The 18,811-nt window shown below is 42.3% G+C and overlaps 1 protein-coding gene across 1 annotated transcript in view; it reads right to left on the bottom strand.

Moving 5' to 3' along the window:
* Positions 1–18,811, bottom strand: part of TRAPPC10 (trafficking protein particle complex subunit 10) — a 100,175-nt gene that overhangs the window by 17,647 nt on the left and 63,717 nt on the right. The window contains exons 14-19 of the mRNA XM_006137887.3: positions 15,955–16,469; positions 7,704–7,845; positions 6,582–6,740; positions 5,051–5,280; positions 3,804–3,904; positions 3,172–3,298 (exon numbers count right to left, since the gene is read on the bottom strand). Of these exons, the coding sequence (XP_006137949.1) occupies positions 3,172–3,298; positions 3,804–3,904; positions 5,051–5,280; positions 6,582–6,740; positions 7,704–7,845; positions 15,955–16,469 (1,274 nt within the window). The remainder of the gene's footprint in view (positions 1–3,171; positions 3,299–3,803; positions 3,905–5,050; positions 5,281–6,581; positions 6,741–7,703; positions 7,846–15,954; positions 16,470–18,811) is intronic.

Raw genomic sequence — 18,811 nt, 5'->3', positions numbered from 1 at the left:
GTGTGTTGTACCATCAACGAGGAGTGGAATGAGATAGTAAGGATCATGTAGGAGATTAACATTTCTCTAGCTGTCTCTTCAGCACTGGCACAAATGCCAGAAAAGCAGAGCTGCGCAAGAGTTCTTCAGGGAGCATGTGAACTCATCTCTGCAATGTGCAAATAATTTGGGGCCCTCAAAAGGGTAGTTAATGGCTGTTTGTACCACGTTACAGAGGCTGGAGATGTGTGGCCATGATGCCTGTTTCATGATTACGGCAGTCACAATGGAACAGACAGCAATATCCATGGAATCCAAGGAAGTTTGTGAAGCTGTATGGACTGAGAGGGAGTCCTTCAGATAGGAGGATCAGCTCCTTCTTGTAATCAGGAAAGTCTTGGCAGAGTTCCTGTATTTTGGGAAAAAAGTGACAAATTTGGCTAAAAGAGCCTGATAGTTGAAGATGCAGAACTGGAGTGTAGCAGATGAATACACTTTGCAGTAATAGATCCAGTCACTTTCAATCCTGGTCCTAATGGGTGGATCTAGATTGGTACTGGTATCTTTTTTTGTGCATGACATTGACAACCAAGGAATTTGCAGTAGACTGAGGGGGGAAATCCATATCCTTAGTAGGAACGTAATAATTTGTGTCTGCTCATTGTATGTCACTGGGATTGATGTTGGCATCAGCCAGTGCATCTTGGTTGAGTCAAGAATAGCATCATTGACAGGGAGGGCTATTCTGGAGAACAAGGACGCGTGAAGGATGTTGAGCAGCTTATGCTATTTTTCTTACACTTCCTCTAAAGGAACCTGAAAGGAGTCTGCTATCCTGCAAAACAGCTTCTGAAAGTGTTTGAATTCACTAGCTACAGGCAGTCCCCGGGTTACGTACAAGATAGGGACTGTAGGTTTGTTCTTAAGTTGAATTTGTATGTAAGTCGGAACTGGTACATATTGTAGGGGAAACTCTAGCCAAACATTTCTCCAGAGTTCAGTTTTATTCTCCCACACCTCACTTCCCTCAGTCCTTTATTCTCAAGCTGAGGTGTCTGCTGAGAAAAGCCGCTCCGCATCTCCCTAGTCTGCTGGGAGGGGGCGCTAGCTTCGCATCTCCCTGGTCTGCTGGGGGGAAGCAGCTAGTGCGGGGTTGCCTCACCCCGTTTGTAAGTAGGGATCCGATGTAAGTCGGATCCATGTAACCCGGGGACTGCCTGTATAGTGTAAGGGTGGAGGCATAATAGCCTCATCTGGGGAAGAGGAGTAGAAACAGAGTGGTGGTATAACCACTTTCTCCAGTTTTTCTTGTACATGTGTTATCAGGAGTGGCTCAGTCTCTTAGGGTTAAGAAACCAATCTGAAAGGTAAACATGCAGGCCTCTGGCTTTGCTCTATAGGAGTCTTCCTTAACTGCAATCTGTACATGTCCCATAGCCTGCAGTATGGTAATGACGCATGGAGTTGCATCCACAACAGTCCATACCACGACCTTGGATCAGTTGGAGGTTGCAGATAGTGAGGACATACAGAGAACATGCTTTTTATGTTTCCCAAATATAAGGGCTGGCGGGATTATGCTCCTTGTCTTCCTCGCTGGGACAGGACAGAAAAGGGAGTGATGCTGTTACTTTAGAGAAGTGGGCAAAGATGGAGGGAGTTCATGTCTGAATAGCAATAATTCAGGCAGGTCAGATACAAGCAAGTTTTTGGAGCATCTGAATTACAAGGGAGGAGGGAAGCGTACAATCAACACCAATGATATGTTGGTACAGAGGAAGAGGTGCATTTTCTTCAGCAGCCAGCAGATGGAGTTGAGGACTTGCTCAGGGCAGAGAGTTTGTTCAATGCCAGTGTAGTTGGTACTGAGAGCTTGGTCGGTGCTGAAAGGTACATGAGTGTGGGTAGAGCTGCCAGTGGTTTCTGATCAGGGTGGTTGGTGCTATTTTTGAAGGTCTCACATTGCAGACTCCTGTTCCAAAGTGTGCCAACGTGCAGTTTACCCATTTAGGGCCCTTAGACCTCTGTTTAATTCCAGAACTTAAGAGATTTACATGGTCCTGAAGCTACATCTCATCCCTGAAAATGTCAAGGCCACTGATCTCACAGGGGATGGTATTCTGGTGGGCAGAGCCTCAGCGGGTGATGCAAGTGTCAGTTCCTTCCCATCAGCATGGGAAAGAGAATACTTCTTAGGATATGGGGTGAATGAAGGGTCAGTATACAACCTAGTAGATCGTAAAATGCATGTGGGGGAAGTGCCCAGGCCAGGGTTTGAAGCTAGATGAAGGATTTCTCCATGAGAAGTTGCGGCTGAATATCCAGTCTTTTCTGGCCTTGGAAATCAGGTTGTGGCAATGTGTGGCAAAGACTTCTGTGGGACATATTGTTCTTGCAGGCAATGAATGCACTATGGTGGACCACTGGTTACTGGAAAAAAGTGTCACAGCAGGAAATGCATCTCTTAAGTCCAGGAGATCCAGGTCTCAGGGTGAGGGAGAAATCTTCCTAGTTGAAAAGGGCAAAAAATGAAGTCCCAACCGATGAACTAATGGGGAAGACAAGCATAAGGAATTTTTATTTTTTAAGGGAGAGGACAAGTAGTAAATTCAAACACTAAAAGTAACAGGCAAGGCACTAACAGCTCAAATGATAAGCAGAATCTTCTGCAGATTCTGTCCCAGACCAAAAGGCAGTTAAGAACTTGGTGGGTGCTTGGATCGCTAAGTGCTAGATATACATACTGCTCATGGCACTCAATGGGGAGGAGTGCATGTGCATTACAAAGGGGACTGCAAATGAAGATCTCCATTACCATGTGCATGGTGCACTGCTGCACCTACTGTGAAGCACCCATAGGGACATCATTCAAAGAACTAATCATCTGCAACCCATGTCAGGTTTTCATCTTGAGTCTGCAGATGCAAAAATCTATTTCAGTGACATAGTTCCCAAAATACCCTTGAGTGGAAATCACGCTGATGTGCTTCTCAGTGAATGCAAAGGTCTGAATATTTCCATTTGGGTGTGTCAGTCTTGTTATACACTTACAAAAGGTATTTACCTAGATGCTAAGAATTTCAGCAATACAAGATTCCAATTTTTCAATTTAAGATGAGTTCACTTGTGCCTGGATACATTCACCTTATTCTGCATACTTAAAGTAAATGAGTCACCAAGAAGAATCTTTACCTGTTGGGATTCTGGCTTCAGAGGTAATAACTGTAGATCTATGCAGTTACCAAAATTTTTCAGGTTATTGTCTGACAGCTGGAAGCAGAGTTCTGACAAATTCTGTACACAAACCTGTACATATTTCCTGAAAATTAAGCATATTGAACATACAATAATGTATACTGTATACTGAGAACAGTTTCACTGAAAGCTCAAAGAAAACTACATTAAAACATTTAAATCTTTGCCATATAAGTTTCCCTGTGTGGCTTAGGTAAGAACAAGAAAAACTGAAGGCATATTATTTCTTTTCCTCTGTTTAATTGCTTATCTCTGAGTCTGTAGTAGTAGCTCTATGGTACAGGTGTTTTTTTTTAAATGTAGTTTTGCTTTTAGTGTGTTTTTACATGGAGAACAAAAGATGATGAAAATCAACCTGTAACTATTGCTTAATATACATAATGTATTTGTTGTGGAAAAGGGAGAATACGTGAAGCCAAAAATAAGCATTTCATAGTGTAACAAAATCTATCAACTCCACCACCCATTTACAAAAGAAAGCTTATGTAGAAAGATCACACATAGAATATCAACTTCAACAAACATTTTCTAAGAGGAAAGAGACTATAAATATTTAAAGACTACATTACCGTTTGCCTGCTGACAGTAAGGAATGCTTGGCATTAAAAGGTATACTGAATGTTAATGCAATAATGGTGGAGTAAATTGACCACGGACAATCAATGGTTACCTGGAGGAAAAAAATAATTCTTATTCATGGTATTCATTTGTGTAATGGCTTTATTTTCCAATTCCAAACACTCAAACATTTCCCAGAAAATTTGTCTTCACCAGTTCAAACCTAATGCATCCAAAACAGAGGAAAAAATGATATCAAACAAACAAAGGTTATCAAGATGGGAAGAGGATTTATTTTGGTGCTGTCAGCTTGATGTCTCCCTGATTTTATATTGACAAAAATATAAATTACTAAGAACAAAGCCTATTATCATAAGTGTAACATAAGGGATGATGTAACTGCATTCTAAACTTCAGCAGAGAGCTTCAAAAGAAAGTTCCTCAAGAACTGAACGCAACGTTTTCACTTAACATGTACACAAAGTGAAATATCGTTTTTCATATATGTTCACACTCTTTAGGAACACCCCCACCACTAGGAAGTGGTGTTACTAGTTTAATTGGGATATTCTTTTATCTTAATACTGAAGCAGTGTCCCAGAACGGTGCAAGGTTACTATGAAGATAGAAATTCTCTCTCTCTGGTGGATCAGAAGAGAGGCTTTGAACACTGAAGTCAATAAAGATTCCATGTCACTTTAAGCAAGAGAAGGGGTGTTAACTGTGGTTTATTGGACAGATTCTAATGTGGGTTATTGGCACAGCATATCAAATCTCAGAGAAAGATAGTATTTGGCGAAGAGAGACTTATCCTCATATAAAGTACTGTATGGTTTTGTATATACTTTAAGTATCAGGACAAGAAGAAATGGGTTTAAATTGCAGCAAGGGAAATTTAGGATGAAAACTAGGAAAGACTTCCTAACTGTCAAGATGGTTAAGCACTGCAATAAATTGCCTAGAGAGATTGTGGAATCTCCATCAGTAGTTATGTTTAAAAGCAAATTAGACAAATACTTGTCAGGGATGGCATAGATGGTGCTTGGTCCTGCCATGAATGTAGGAGACTGGACTTGATGACCTCTCAAGGTTCCTTCCAGTTCTATTATTCTATGATTCAGTATACATCCATTTCATACAAGTCTGAAGTGCTTTCATATCCATTCAGCTAGAAGGTGTTCTGTGCAAGTAAGATTGTCTCACCTATATTTTGGTCAATTTAAGCACTTGTGATCAAAACATTATTTTGTCACCTTACTTTTTGGTCAACTGTAGCCATGCAGTTGTCCGTTTTCTGCTTTTCTTTGCTCTTCCTGTGCAGTTCTTTATTTACCAGATTTTCACTTTCCACTGAAGCTGTTGGGGTTGATGGCAAATAGATAACTTCTAGTTCAAATTCAATCACATGATATGCAGGAGCCACTGGCAGAGCGATGCTTGTGATCTTTTCAGAAGACTGGATCAGTAATGATGATTCTGAGACTTTTTCTATAATTGTGTAGAATGTGAAGTAGATTCAGAAACATTTCTGCCCTCCACAACCATTTTTAGTCTCTCGTTATCAGTTCATAAGACCATATACTGAAAAGCTAGAAATTCCTTCTTAGATCAAGAAGGAGCCCTGAATGATTGGAATTTACGGAGTCTGGAAGCCATGCCTTCCCATTAGCAAGGATAGCAGCCACAGGACTCATTGTAGAACTCAAATAACTCCACATAGGCTTCCTTGATTAAATATTTGACTACACATACACTATGATGCTTAGGCTGGCAGAGCCCCCCAGAGAGAGACAGTTTTCACCAACAGAACTAGCTTTACTGTTCATAAGCAAACACTACCTTCCTGAATGATAGTAGCTACATTAACAGAAGCATGCTTCTGTTATCAGCATAGTTGTATTTCTACCAGATGTTTGTCAGCATAGCCATGTTAGTTAGGTATATGGGTTTTTTTCATATCCCTGACCAATATAGCTATATCAACATAACTTTCAAGTGTAGATCAAGCCAAAGACCCCATATTATGAAGAACCTTACCCTTCACAAAGAATTAAGGAAACACTAGTGGGAAATGGTGAAGGGCTATACTGGCTACCTTCCTGGTAGTCCATGCCAGGATTCAAGTGCATTCTTAACAGAGCAATTTAATGATTAACTTGAACTTTATCAATAAACATTCCTTCAGTTCTCATCTGTCACATTAGCCAATCTGTTTTTCGCCACTAGTCCCTGTGACTCTTCATATCCTATTACTTCATTCCTTTCATTTTACACAAGCTTCATTACTGATAGCTGGGGCAGATGAGGATTTTACGGGACCCAGGGCAGCACAAATTCACGGGGCCCCCCCTTTGACACAGCGCATGCTTCTTGAAGTGTGGGGCCCGGGGCAGCTGCCCTGCTCGCCCTGCCCTATATCCGTCCCTGCTGATAGCACAAGTCTGTGTACTTGTGATAAATGAGGATTCCACAAGCAACAGTAACATATCCTATATGAAATTTAAGGTATCTACATTTGAACCTCGCTTTATTCAACTACTGAGTCTTTGCTTCTTGCTTTTACATACAAGCTGAAGGACAGCATTAAGATGCATTAGGCATAGCTTTAGGAGAAGGTGGCATAGGACCTGTTTAAATGTTTCTGAGTTGCCAGATCCTAAATTGATTGTTACAACAGTGTTAAACATTCTTGTATACTGCTGCTAATGCAATATTATTCATAACATGCTTGTAGGATTTCTGTATATTCAGACTGGTGACAGATAATGAATTTCAGGCATGCTGCTTACCCCTGGTGTTGGAATAGATCAATGCTTTGCTCTCTGGATGATATAAGAAAGGCATGGCATCGGCATTACTGAGTTGCAGAGTATCTCCACCCTTCATGGTATAATGGCCAGTAGTCACTGTGAACTTCACCTTCTGAGGAATACCAGCCAAAAGGCTGTCTGAAGAAAAAGAAAGCAAACAGTGGAAGTGTATTCCAGCACTCTAGTTATTAAATTGTTACAGTTTGCTGCAAATGGTAAACATTACCAGTTAAAATCTAATTCACTAGGAATGTTCTTAAGCATGGTGACACATCTTATAGAAAAAACTTAGATTAGTGATTCCCCTTCCACTGAATTCAAAGGAAAGACTCCTATTGATTTAAAAAAAGTTATATCAGGGCCTCTTTGGTAAGTGAGAATGCAAAATAAAGGGATTTCATTAAATTATTGAAGCCAATACAATGTCACAAAACTAGTAAAGAAATTCACAATCACTGGTGAAGTCAAATCACTATTTTCCCATCAAAGTGTCCAATGATGCAAGACAAAAATCTCACTTTATGCTCCAAAAGCAAATATATATTACTCACACACACAGAGCGCCAGATTCTGCAATTCAAATATACTAGTTGTGTCGTCACTTGGCAAATGGGCTTCATAGTATTCAGATTCACTAAAGCCTTATGACTCTCATATGTGTTATCAATAGAAGTAATTTTAAATAGGAATAAGTGTAAACCAGGAATGGGGAACCTATTTTGGATTGGAGGCCACTGACCCACAGAAAAAAAAAAAATCAGTCTGAGGCCACACAAGTAAAACACAATCAATAAATCAATAAATAAAATGCATTGACGTTAAAAAAAGAAAAAGAAAAAAGAGTAAGGGGAAGCCCTGAACCTCAGGGCCAAATCCAGGCCAGCCAGTGGCTACATCCAGCCCAGTGTAAACATCTAACCCTTGTATATAAACATGTAATCCCTGAAAATTACAGCAGTTACATGTCTGCCAAAATGAACGCATTGTAACATTCCTAGTTTTAAAAGGAAGCTGTAAAACACAAAAGAGCAAAGTTAGTTTGTTTCTTGTTTAAACAAGTAACAAAAACAAACAAAGGCTTAGTTTTACAAGTTTACCTACCAGTCAATGGCTCCACTTTTAGCTGAGGCTCCTGAGAGTACACATCATATTGCACAACTGGGTAAATATGAGGAAGGACAAAATGCACTTTACCCAGTGATGTGCACAGCTGCCTGAGAGTATATGTCCCAGGTTCTTTGGCCTTTGAAAAATAAAAACACAAAACTGAAAAGTAGTTTTCAAGCTAGCAATTACCTTTACATTTCTCAAGAAAAATGTTTTTGCAATTGAATTTCTGACAAATGAAGGACAAAATGTCTCAGACCATTTCTAACTGGTACAATTATCAATATAACTAGATAAAAGAGCTAAGAAAAAAGTTCTTGAAATTCCTTAAGCACTCAATTTAATTTTCATAAGTATCCAGTAAAACCGTTTACCTCAAAGGACCCCATCTAATAATGTGAGGGGGGTATAGGAATTTTATCCATTTGAATCAAATGCCTTAACAGTCACCCAGAGTACCTAGCATAGCACATATTATACATACACATGAACTGAGGGTTACATACATTAAAATAAAATGAATATGCTCACGAATATTTCAGATTTTACTAGGTAGTCATAAACAGCAGAGTGTATTTGGCTAACATTCATAAAAACCCCACACTGTGCAAAACACAGCCTTCAATCAATGTAAGCCTATAATGTCTTCACACTCTCTTCCACATCGAAATACATTATTCTTTAATAGGTGTCCACACAATTTCAAACTCTAAATGATAGTATTACACCATTGTAAAAAGATAATAAAATGGTACACCTGTAGGCGTGCTTTCAGAAGATGCATAATTTCTATCCTTGTTAAGGACAATAAAGCCACTGCTGATAAAACAAGATTTGAGGTTTGGTAGTGAGTTCCCCCCCTTTAGTCACTTATTACTACACAGCATAAGAAATGCTACAAATTTGTCTGGAAATGGATGACAGGAGAGGGATCATGCGAGGATTACCTGTTATGTTCCCTCCCTCTGGGGCATCTGGTATTGGCCACTGTCAGACAGGATACTGGGATAGATGGACCTTTGGTCTGACCCAGTATGGATGTTCTTTTCATTCTTAAATCTTGTCAATGTCACGCAATGTTCTCATAACAGAATTAGAAATGTTTGGGCATTGGACATGAACTTTAGTTTTAATCAAACCAGCAGAGTTAGAGTAAACTGATGAAAAAATTGAAATACCTCAGTTTATCCTGTTAAAAGCACTGAGGGCATTTCAACACGAAAAATTCAAAATACTACAGATTTGAGAGGCCAGTGATACATTTTGCATCTAGGTAGAATAGGTTCTCTTAAAAAAAAAAATCTTCCTAATTTGTTTTGAGCATAACATAAGATCTGTGCCATATCACATCTCACCTAATGTGAAATTAACCCATAATAAAAAAAACCCAAATGCTTCAAACTACATGGAGTTTGATCTGACAAGTGAATACTCAAATCCAAAATGTTTCAATTTTAAGTTAGGGGGTACTGCCCCCAAATTATAGCCCCAAAGCTTCACCATCTGAGTGTTTTCTCACACCTTTTTCCATCTTGTAAGTACAGTAAAACTCCATTAGTCTGGCATCCAATGCTCCGGGACTCCTGAGGGTCCGGCACCATCAGGAACCCGGAAGTGCTGGGGCAGCTGGACAGGCTTCCCCCGTTCAGCTGCTGCTGAAACTGACCAGCAGCTGAATCGGAGAAACCGGGAGCAGAGCAGCTGGGGTGCTGCCGGTTTGGTCCCGTAGCGCTGCCCCTCAGGGCTGCGGGACCAACCCGGCAGCACCCCAGCTGCTCTTGGGGACGCCTGGGGCAGAGCAGCTGGAGTGCTGCCGGGTTGGTCCCGCAGCGCCAAAGGACGGTGCTGCGAGACCAACCCGGCAAGTCCCCAGCTGCTCTGCCCCAGGGGTCCCCGATTCAGCCGCTGCTGAAACAGATCAGCAGCTGATTCCAGGAAGCACGGGGCAGAGCAGCTCTGCCCCAGGCTTCCTGGAATCAGTCGCTGATCTGTTTCAGCAGCGTCTGAATCGGGGACCCCTGGGGCAGAGCAGCTGGGGTCCTGCCAGGTTGGTCCCGCAGCACCGAGAGGCAGCGCTACGGGACCAACCCGGCAGCACCCCAGCTGCTCTATTGCAGGAATCCCCGATTCAGCTGCTGCTGAAACTGACCAGCAACGGCTGAATCAGGGACGCCTGGGGCAGAGCCGGACTATCGTAAGGGGGGGCTATGAGGGTTCTGGGGTGGCATCCCCTCCCACCGCACTCCAGACCCCTCATAGCCCCCCCTTCTGATAGTCCGGCACCCCCTGGGTCCTAAAGGTGCCGGATTATTGGAAGTTTACTGTAGATAAAATCATTAGTTCATATTATATGCAAGTGTCATGGGAGATTTTACGTAATTCAAAGGTAAGCAATTTTTAGGAGTCATAGGAGAAGGAAATACAGATCCAAAAAAACCCAGAAAACATTTTCTGACCTGCTATAAAACTGTAGGATTAATACAGTTAAAGAAGTTCAGTTTGGAGACTGCTGCAAATTTAGCAAGAAGGAAGTGCTTATGGTCAGTCTAAAAACCTGAAACAAAGCAGAATGCACATACATCCCATATGAAGGTGGAAAAAGCAAGTTCCCCTTTATTGTTCCCTCATGGAATTGATTGTTAGGCTGGCCTATACTTAAAATTTTGATCAGCACACTTACATTGCTCCCCCAGACGGACATTACTATGCTGACCTAAGTCCAAGTGTAGATACAGCTCAGACAACAGAACGCTTCCAGCAACCTAGCTACCAGACTCAGAGGTGGATTAAATCTACAGTGATGGAAAAAAAGCTTTCCAACTGCAGGAAGTGCCTACACTAAGACACTAAACCAGTGCAGCCATTTTTAGCTTTGACATGTCCTTAATCCTGCAAAGGTGAGAAAAGGTTTCTATCTTCTTTTTATTTTAAATCCCTTGTCCTGTTACATAATGTAATAGGAGTAAGGGATCCAATATGAAGCCACCTTCCTACAGTCACAGCACAATTTCCCCATAATGTTCCTTCACTACAGGAAAAGATTTGAAAAATAGGAGAACTAGGAACTTAACTGTCCCTCCTACAATAGTGGCTACCAGGAATGTGAGAGACCAAGTAGTAAATTGTATCTTCATTTATATTCCATTTTTCTGCTTCTACAGTTTAGTAGGTGGCTTCCTCACCCAGGAAGCCAAGAATAATGTGCACACTAATCACCTATAGCCTTCTCCCAGTCAGGCTCTTCAGACTCAGGTCTGATTTTGTATCTACATGAAACTGCATCTGTAGCTATCAGAAATCTTCAAATCATACTACACTGCCTCTATGATATTCTACCTAGACATATTTAGTAGCAACAGCAACTGATTCACAGGAGATTTTCAACAACCTAAAAATTAGGTCAGTAGGTAACATACAGATCACATGGCTGCCAGCTCTCAATCCAAGCACCTGTTGTACCAATGTGAACTTACATCTCCAGAAAGTACCCCATAGAGGCTCATAGTGCTAGCCTGCCCCTATGTGAGCAACTGTCTCTTTAGTACCTGCTGTCTAAATGCTGCAGAGACTGAAATGGGAAAGCACATACGGCACTTCGCATATAATGTTTCTGTGTAGTTTACAGGCTGACAGACAATGGTGACTGACAATGGGAAAAGGGTATGAAAAACTAAAAGATGAATCCAAGTCTCAGGAGACTAGAGAGAGTCCTGCAAATCTGCAGATATCCTCTTTATTTGTGGATGCGGATATCCACAGCTCATTTTTGCAGATAGATGCAAAATTTGTATCTAGAACCCTGAAAATTTGCAGATATCTGCTTTATACCCATGAATCATTTTTGTGAATGCAGATACCAACTTTGTATCTGTACAGGGCTTTAAAGTGGGGAAATACACAAGACAATATGAGAACACTGAAAAAAAATTCTATGACCAGCACTGTTAAACTTTCAATTTTTAAAATAATCTACAATTCTGCTTTTGTTCAGTTCTGTAAAAATGTTGCAAGTTAAGTACTAAACCATTAGGAAATGCCAAAATCCCTGAGACATATAATTACAAGATCATATACTGTTTTATTCACTTGACCCTGACCTAACTCAATATACAGGACAGGCAGAGCTCTGGAAATGGAGGCAGAAAGTCATCATTTCTTTTTATACTCAATCCACTGTCCCATGCTTTATTGACTGTACACCACCCAGACACTGCACAGAATACAGAGTTATTCATTTCCTTGTGGTGTATCTACAGTGTGCTCATCACTATAGTATCCAGGTCTAATGAACACCCTGCTGAAGGTTTGAAGACTTCTTTTTTGTTTTGAAATGTAGGCTGGGAACTGAAGCACAATGTGATTAAGGCAAAAAAAAAAAACCCTGCAAGAGGCTGAACGTTGAAACACCTATTTTTCAGAATTTTTAAAAAGCTATGTAGACATACCAAATTATTCCTCACAAAACCCTGTCAGGAAGGTCAGTTACTATTAGGGATATTAAGAGTTTAATAGATTAACTGGTTAACCGATAGGCTGATGCTTATCAGTTATATTATTGGTTAAACTCTGCCCAGCCCCACTCCTGAGGAGCTGGCTGCAGAGAGCACAGCAAAGCCTCCTCCCCAGGAATGGAGGCAGCAGGGGCTGGAGGCCGCACTCCTGGGGCAAGGTGATAGGGAACAGCCAGCATGGATTTGTAAAGAACAAATCGTGTCAAACCAATCTGATAGCTTTCTTTGATAGGATAACGAGTCTTGTGGATAAGGGAGAAGCGGTGGAAGTGGTATACCTAGACTTTAGTAAGGCGTTTGATACAGTCTCGCATGATATTCTTATCAATAAACTAGGCAAATACAATTTAGATGGGGCTACTATAAGGTGGGTGCATAACTAGCTGGATAACCGTACTCAGAGTAGTTATTAATGGTTCACAATCCTGCTGGAAAGGCATAACAAGTGGGGTTCCACAGGGGTCTGTTTTGGGACCGGCTCTGTTCAATGGCTTCATCAACAATTTAGATATTGACATACAAAGTACGCTTATTAAGTTTGCAGATGATACCAAACTGGGAGGGGTTGCAACTGGTCTGGAGGATAGGGTCATAATTCAAAACGATCTGGACAAACTGGAGAAATGGTCTGAGGTAAACAGGATGAAGTTTAATACAGTCACTCCCCCAGTTACGAACAAGTTACGGACCAACATTTGGTCCGTAACTCGAAGTGTTCGTAACTTGGATCCCATAGAGTTACATGGCAACTGTGCTGTTCATAAGCGTGGATCGCCGTTCATAACTCTGATCCGCATTTACGACCGCTTTGGTCGTAAGTGCAGATGGTCGTAAGTGGAGGTGGTCATAACTCAGGGAGCGGCTGTAATGACAAATGCAAAGTGTTCCACTTAGGAACAATCAGTTTCACGCATACAGAATGGGAAGCAACTGTCTAGGAAGGAGTACAGCAGAAAGGGATCTAGGGGTTGTAGTGGACCACAAGCTGAATGAGAGTCAACAGTGTGATGCTGTTGCAAAAAAAACAAACACGATTCTGGGATGCATTAACAGGTGTGTTGTGAGCAAGACACAAGTCATTCTTCTGCTCTACTCTGCGCTGGTTAGGCCTCAGTTCGAGTACTGGGTCCAGCTCTGGGCACTGCATTTCAAGGAAGGTGTGGAAAAATTGGAGAGGGTCCAGAGAAGAGCAACAAGAATGATTACAGGTCTAGAGAACATGACCTATGAAGGAAGGCTGAAATACAGGCAGTCCCCGGGTTACGTACAAGATAGGGACTGTAGGTTTGTTCTTAAGTTGAATCTGTATGTAAGTCGGAATTGGTGTCCAGATTCAGCCGCTGCTTAAACTGACCAGCCGCTGACTACAGGAAGCCCGAGGCAGAGTTGCTCTGCCCTGGGCTTCCTGGAATCAGCCGCTGATCAGTTTCAACAGCGGCTGAATCTGGACGCCTGGGACAGAGCAGCTGGTGCACTGCCGGGTAGGTCCCCGCAGCGCCGCACCTCAGCGCTGCGGGGACCAACCCGGCAGCACCCCAGCTGCTCTACCCCAAGTGTCCCCAAGTCAGCCGCTGTTGAAACTGACCAGCGGCTGATTCCAGGAAGCCCAGGGCAGAGCAACTCTGCCTCGGGCTTCCTGTAGTCAGCCGCTGGTCAGTTTCAGCAGCGGCTGACTTGGGGACGCCTGAAGCAGAGCAGCTGGGGTGCTGCCGGGTTGGTGCCGCAGCACCGTTCCTCGGCGCTACTGGACCAACCCGGCAGCACCCCAGCTGCTCTGTCCCAGGTGTCCTGATTCAGCTGCTGCTGAAACTGACCAGCAGCGGCTGAATCAGGACGCCTGGGGCAGAGCAGCTGGGGTGCTGCCGGGTTGGTCCAGTAGTGCCGAGGAGCGGCGCTGCGGGACCAACTGGGCAGCACCCCAGCTGCCGCGAGAAAAGCCTGGTCTGCTTTGGGGGGGGGGGCGCACTAGCTGTGCCCTCCCTCCCCCCCCCGCCCAGCAGACCAGGGAGACGCGGAGCAAAGCTGCGGAGGACGCGGGCAGCGGGACCGCGGCGCGTCTGGGAAGTCCCGCTGCCCGCGTCCTCCGGGGCGAGAAAAGCCCGTTCATAACTACAGATCCAACGTAAGTCGGGGACTGCCTGTAATTGGGTTTAGACAAGAGAAGACTGAGGGGGGACATGATAGCAGTTTTCAGGTATCTAAAAAGGGTGTCATGAGGAGGAGGGAGAAAGCTTGTTCATGTTGGTCTCTGAGGACAGAACAAGAAGCAATGGGCTTAAACTGCAGCAAGGGAGGTTTAGGTTGGACATTAGGAAAAAGTTCCGAACTGTCGGGGTGGTCAAACACTGGAATAAATTGCCCAGGGAGGTTGTGGAATCCCCATCTCTGAAGATATTTAAGAGTAAGTTAGATAAATGTCTATCAGGGATGGTCTGATGAGAGTATTTGGTCCTGCCATGAGGGCAGGGGACTGGACTCAATGACCTCTCGAGGTCTCTTACAGTCCTAGTATTCTATGATTCTACGATCCTTCCTGACATAGGAGTCTACACAAAGAGCTGTTTGCACCTTCAACGACTATTAAGTTGATAGTGCCCCAACCATTCTTCAGCACAATTGATGGATTTTTTCTCCCTCCTCTTCCCTCCCTCCTATTTATTTTGCGTCTACACATCCTAAACTCAAAACTCCGGTCATCTAAAGAAGTGGGCTGTGCCCACAAAAGCTCATGATACCATCTACATGTTTTGTTAGTCTGTAAAGTGCTACCAGACCATTTGTTGTTTTTTCTGTAGAGACTAACTTGGCTACCCCCTGAAGCTATCTTTAAGAATTTTGCTTTCAAATGATGTGACCAGCATCATATTAAGAAACACTGTGGCAGAGGCAGGAATACAACTAGTTTCTAGTATGGACGTAACCATATATTTATTCTCTCTTCTTGCAGCTCTCTCCCTTAATCATTACACACCTTCCATCTTCTGGAATGAAAGGGACCATGGTCCCTTGGGGAAAAGAGTATGTGATAACGTAACTAAAGACTATCATACTCATAAGGAAGAATTAAACTTTGACATTTCCTAAGAGCAGGTGCTTGACTTTGAAATCTTACATTCTTTTACTTAACCATTGCATACAAAAATAAGTACTACATCTGCTAAATAAGCAGCCACACACTGGAAAAGAGCAACCACCAATGTGATTGTGTATTGCTACAGCTAAGACTGGCAGATACTGACTCTAGGGGAAAAAAGATTACCTGCAACAGAACAAAATAAGAAAAATAACTCCCTGGCTGGAATCTTTTATGCATTACTCTAAGCAACTCTGACTATGAAACAAGGAAATCTTACCTTTTCTAGAACATGATGAACAATGAACATTGCAGTTTGGGACAGATGCAATACTCATCTGAATTGTAATGGTTAGAGAAGTTTTATTTTTATGAAAATGGTAACTGGATAAATAAAAATGAGTTTGGTGGGATCATTCTAGTGTCCCATTTATGCACAACAGAAAACCAACCACACCCTTTGGCAGGATTAGCAGCCTCTCTTCAGGATAGGCCAAAGTCTGCAATAAAAGGGGTGAGCCAGGAAGAGGTTAAGCTGCACTGGCAAAGCTGTGGAATGGGAGCAAACTGGATATTGCTTGCCAGCACTACGCCCTTCTCTAGTCAGTGCTTTTAGATCTTCTTTCATGAGTGCTACATTCACTCAATTGTAAAAACATACCTGAGTTCTGAATGTTATTGTATTGACCCCCGGTTCCAGTATAAAGTTGCTACATTTTAACATGTGTGCCCCATCCTCTAAAGTCACTCCTAAGGGCATATCCAGAGAGGAGCTGCTCTCTTGTCTTCGCAGTAGCATGTGCACATTTTTGCAGATGATTCCCGTCGTGTTCAAAGAATTATCCGAAGGGCTTCTTTCATACATTTCATATAATTCCAGTGCTGGCAAGCTATTTCTTGACAAAGGGAAGCCTGCAACATCATTCTGGAAGCTGATAATACCATTAGAAGTTTTGTGTTTAGTGAGCCATTCAGCTGTTTTCCGGTAACTATTTTTCTCAATGCTGAAGTGGACATTGAGGGCAATCTGATCCACTTGGACTGGCATGGGCATTTGACTCAGCAATGTCAGCTCAACGGACAATGTTCCACCCACATGGATAACAGCATTTGGAGGGTCAAAATGAAGAGTTTTCAACTGTGCAAAGGAATGCAGAGACAGTATAACCTTTTGACCTGGAAATACAAACAAAACCAAGGTATTTTATTCCACTCTGCTTTTGATAATACAAGATTAGCCTCTACAGAAATCAGTTTTAAATTTTCTAAACTTTAAAAAAAAAAAAAAATCCCTGTCTCCCTCCCACAGCGCCAAAGTGACCAAAAAACTACCATCTTCTTCTAATCTGAATGGAAGAAGAATCTAAAATTCTCATGACTCCTAAGATTAGACATATTACAAAGTTACAATTTTATTTCTGTCAAATACAATTATTTTGTCCTTTTCTCACTACAACTGTATTTTTCCAATAGCTTTTAAGCTGTATAGTACACTACACTGTAAACAAAGCAAAAAAACCAAAAAGCATACCTATGGCAGCAATTCTGCGCCTCAACTGACTTGGGCTTGCTATAAAGGTTTAAAACCAGCAGTGCAGATTCTCTCAATTGGGCTAGAACCCAGGCTCTGGAATCCAGTGGAGTGGGTCTCAGAGCACTTTTTTTCCAGTGTAAATGTGCCCATAGCAAGACCTGTTATTCCTTCAACTTCTTCAGGATCACTTACTACTGCAGTTAAAGGTTTCCAATCTAAGCAGCACAGTATCACAATACTAATTAGGTAAGTAAAGGGGAAACTGGTTAACTGGTTACCTAATAAGCATTACCTTACTGGCATGCTTACCAGGGTACCTGGTTAAAGGGGTGCCCAAACCGCAGCAGAGCAGCCCCCTCGCTGGAGCTGTGGGCAGTTGGAGCAGCCTCCCACCCACAATGCAGCGGCACTCCCATGCCTGGCTGGGGCAAAGCAGCCCCACACCATGGTGTGATGGGCAGGCCCCAACTCAGCTGGAGCCGCTCTGTGCCCATGCTGTGGGTGAGGAGCTGCTCTAGCCTGGTCAGGCCTGATGTGCCACAGGCAGAGGGAAGGGACTGCTTCATCCCACAGAGTACTGGTTAATCAGTTAAACATAGTTTAACTGGTTAACATTTTAAATGGGATTTTATATCCCTATGGGCTATTATTCCTTATGCTACTGTACACATGAACAGTTAATGTAACACGACAGAGCAAATATTCCAGAGAGAACACCATAGTAGAAAATGCAAACTCATGAAAGCCATAATCAGAATGGTGCCTGGAGCCATTATCTGCAATAGGATTGTGTTCCCCTCCCTCTTACATCATTACTGGATCCCAGAAAACAACAGCAAACACTAAAAAGAAAAATCTTGCAAATAAGAAGCAGGCCTAACTTGACACAATCATTCATATTTCCAAGTTGCCTTCATTATTGTAATCCAAGCTGAATATCAAAAAAATATGCACATAGGGATGAGCAGTACATTTTCAGGAAAATTGCCCCACAGTGTACTTGTAGCCTAAATCATAGTAAATACTTCTGAAAGTAAAGTGCAGGGTGGAGGAGAGAGAAGGAAATCAAATAATGTATCAAGGCAGAAGAAAGCCAGAAGAAAGCATCAGCCAGAAAGGAGTACAAGCCTAACACCAAAGAAGGCAGGACAACAGTCTGCCAAGCATGCTTTCAGAGCTCCAGATAGCGGTATCCAGAGGCGGAGAGATAAATCAGGGTGTATAAGATCGCCAGAGATATCTGAGAGCTGTCCTGGAAAAGTAGAAAGGGGGGAAAAAAATAAAAGAACCCAAAGAACCTTTTTGGTATTCAAACTAGTCATGTTAATTAGTGCATCATCCATTATTGCCAATAATGCAATAATCCTTTTTTGCTAAGAAGGACTTCCAAAATTATCTCAGCCTAATGAATACCATTACATGAAAAGGATATAATAGAGCTATCTAAGTTCTAGTGTGAGTTATAAAGCTAAAGCAGAAACATATATTCAAGAATCCACTGAGTAACAGTATAACAAACTTGCAAAAGCCAGGCAATTCAAAGTTTCAGATCTTGTCAGGCTCTATCCTATACTTAACTACTCAAATTCCAGAGAAACAGAATCTGAGCGCCCAAAATTTGGCTCTCTTTAAACAGTTATATCTCCCATAATATAGTGAGCCATCTTGCTGATTGCTACAGTTTAGGATACAAGTAGCACATCCCCTGTGACTCCAGGAACAGACACAAAACTAAGTATATCACATCACAACCTCTGGGCTTGCCTATACTATTGTTACAACATGGTTCCAATTTGTAACATTAACAGAACCTAATGATTCTCAAACCGAAGGCTAATTGCGCATTAGCAGAATTATAGAACACTAAGGTCAAATCTACATGCAACTAATGATTAAAGCAACTAGAAACATGTTACCAGACAGTTTTAAAATGGTGTTCTGCTCTTCTGGGGGCAAACTTGTGCAGGAGCATGTGTGACTTTTA

The sequence above is a fragment of the Pelodiscus sinensis genome, chromosome 1, assembly GCF_049634645.1.
Source record: "Pelodiscus sinensis isolate JC-2024 chromosome 1, ASM4963464v1, whole genome shotgun sequence".
NCBI lineage: Eukaryota > Metazoa > Chordata > Testudines > Trionychidae > Pelodiscus > Pelodiscus sinensis.
This window is presented reverse-complemented; position numbering and strand designations above follow the sequence as displayed.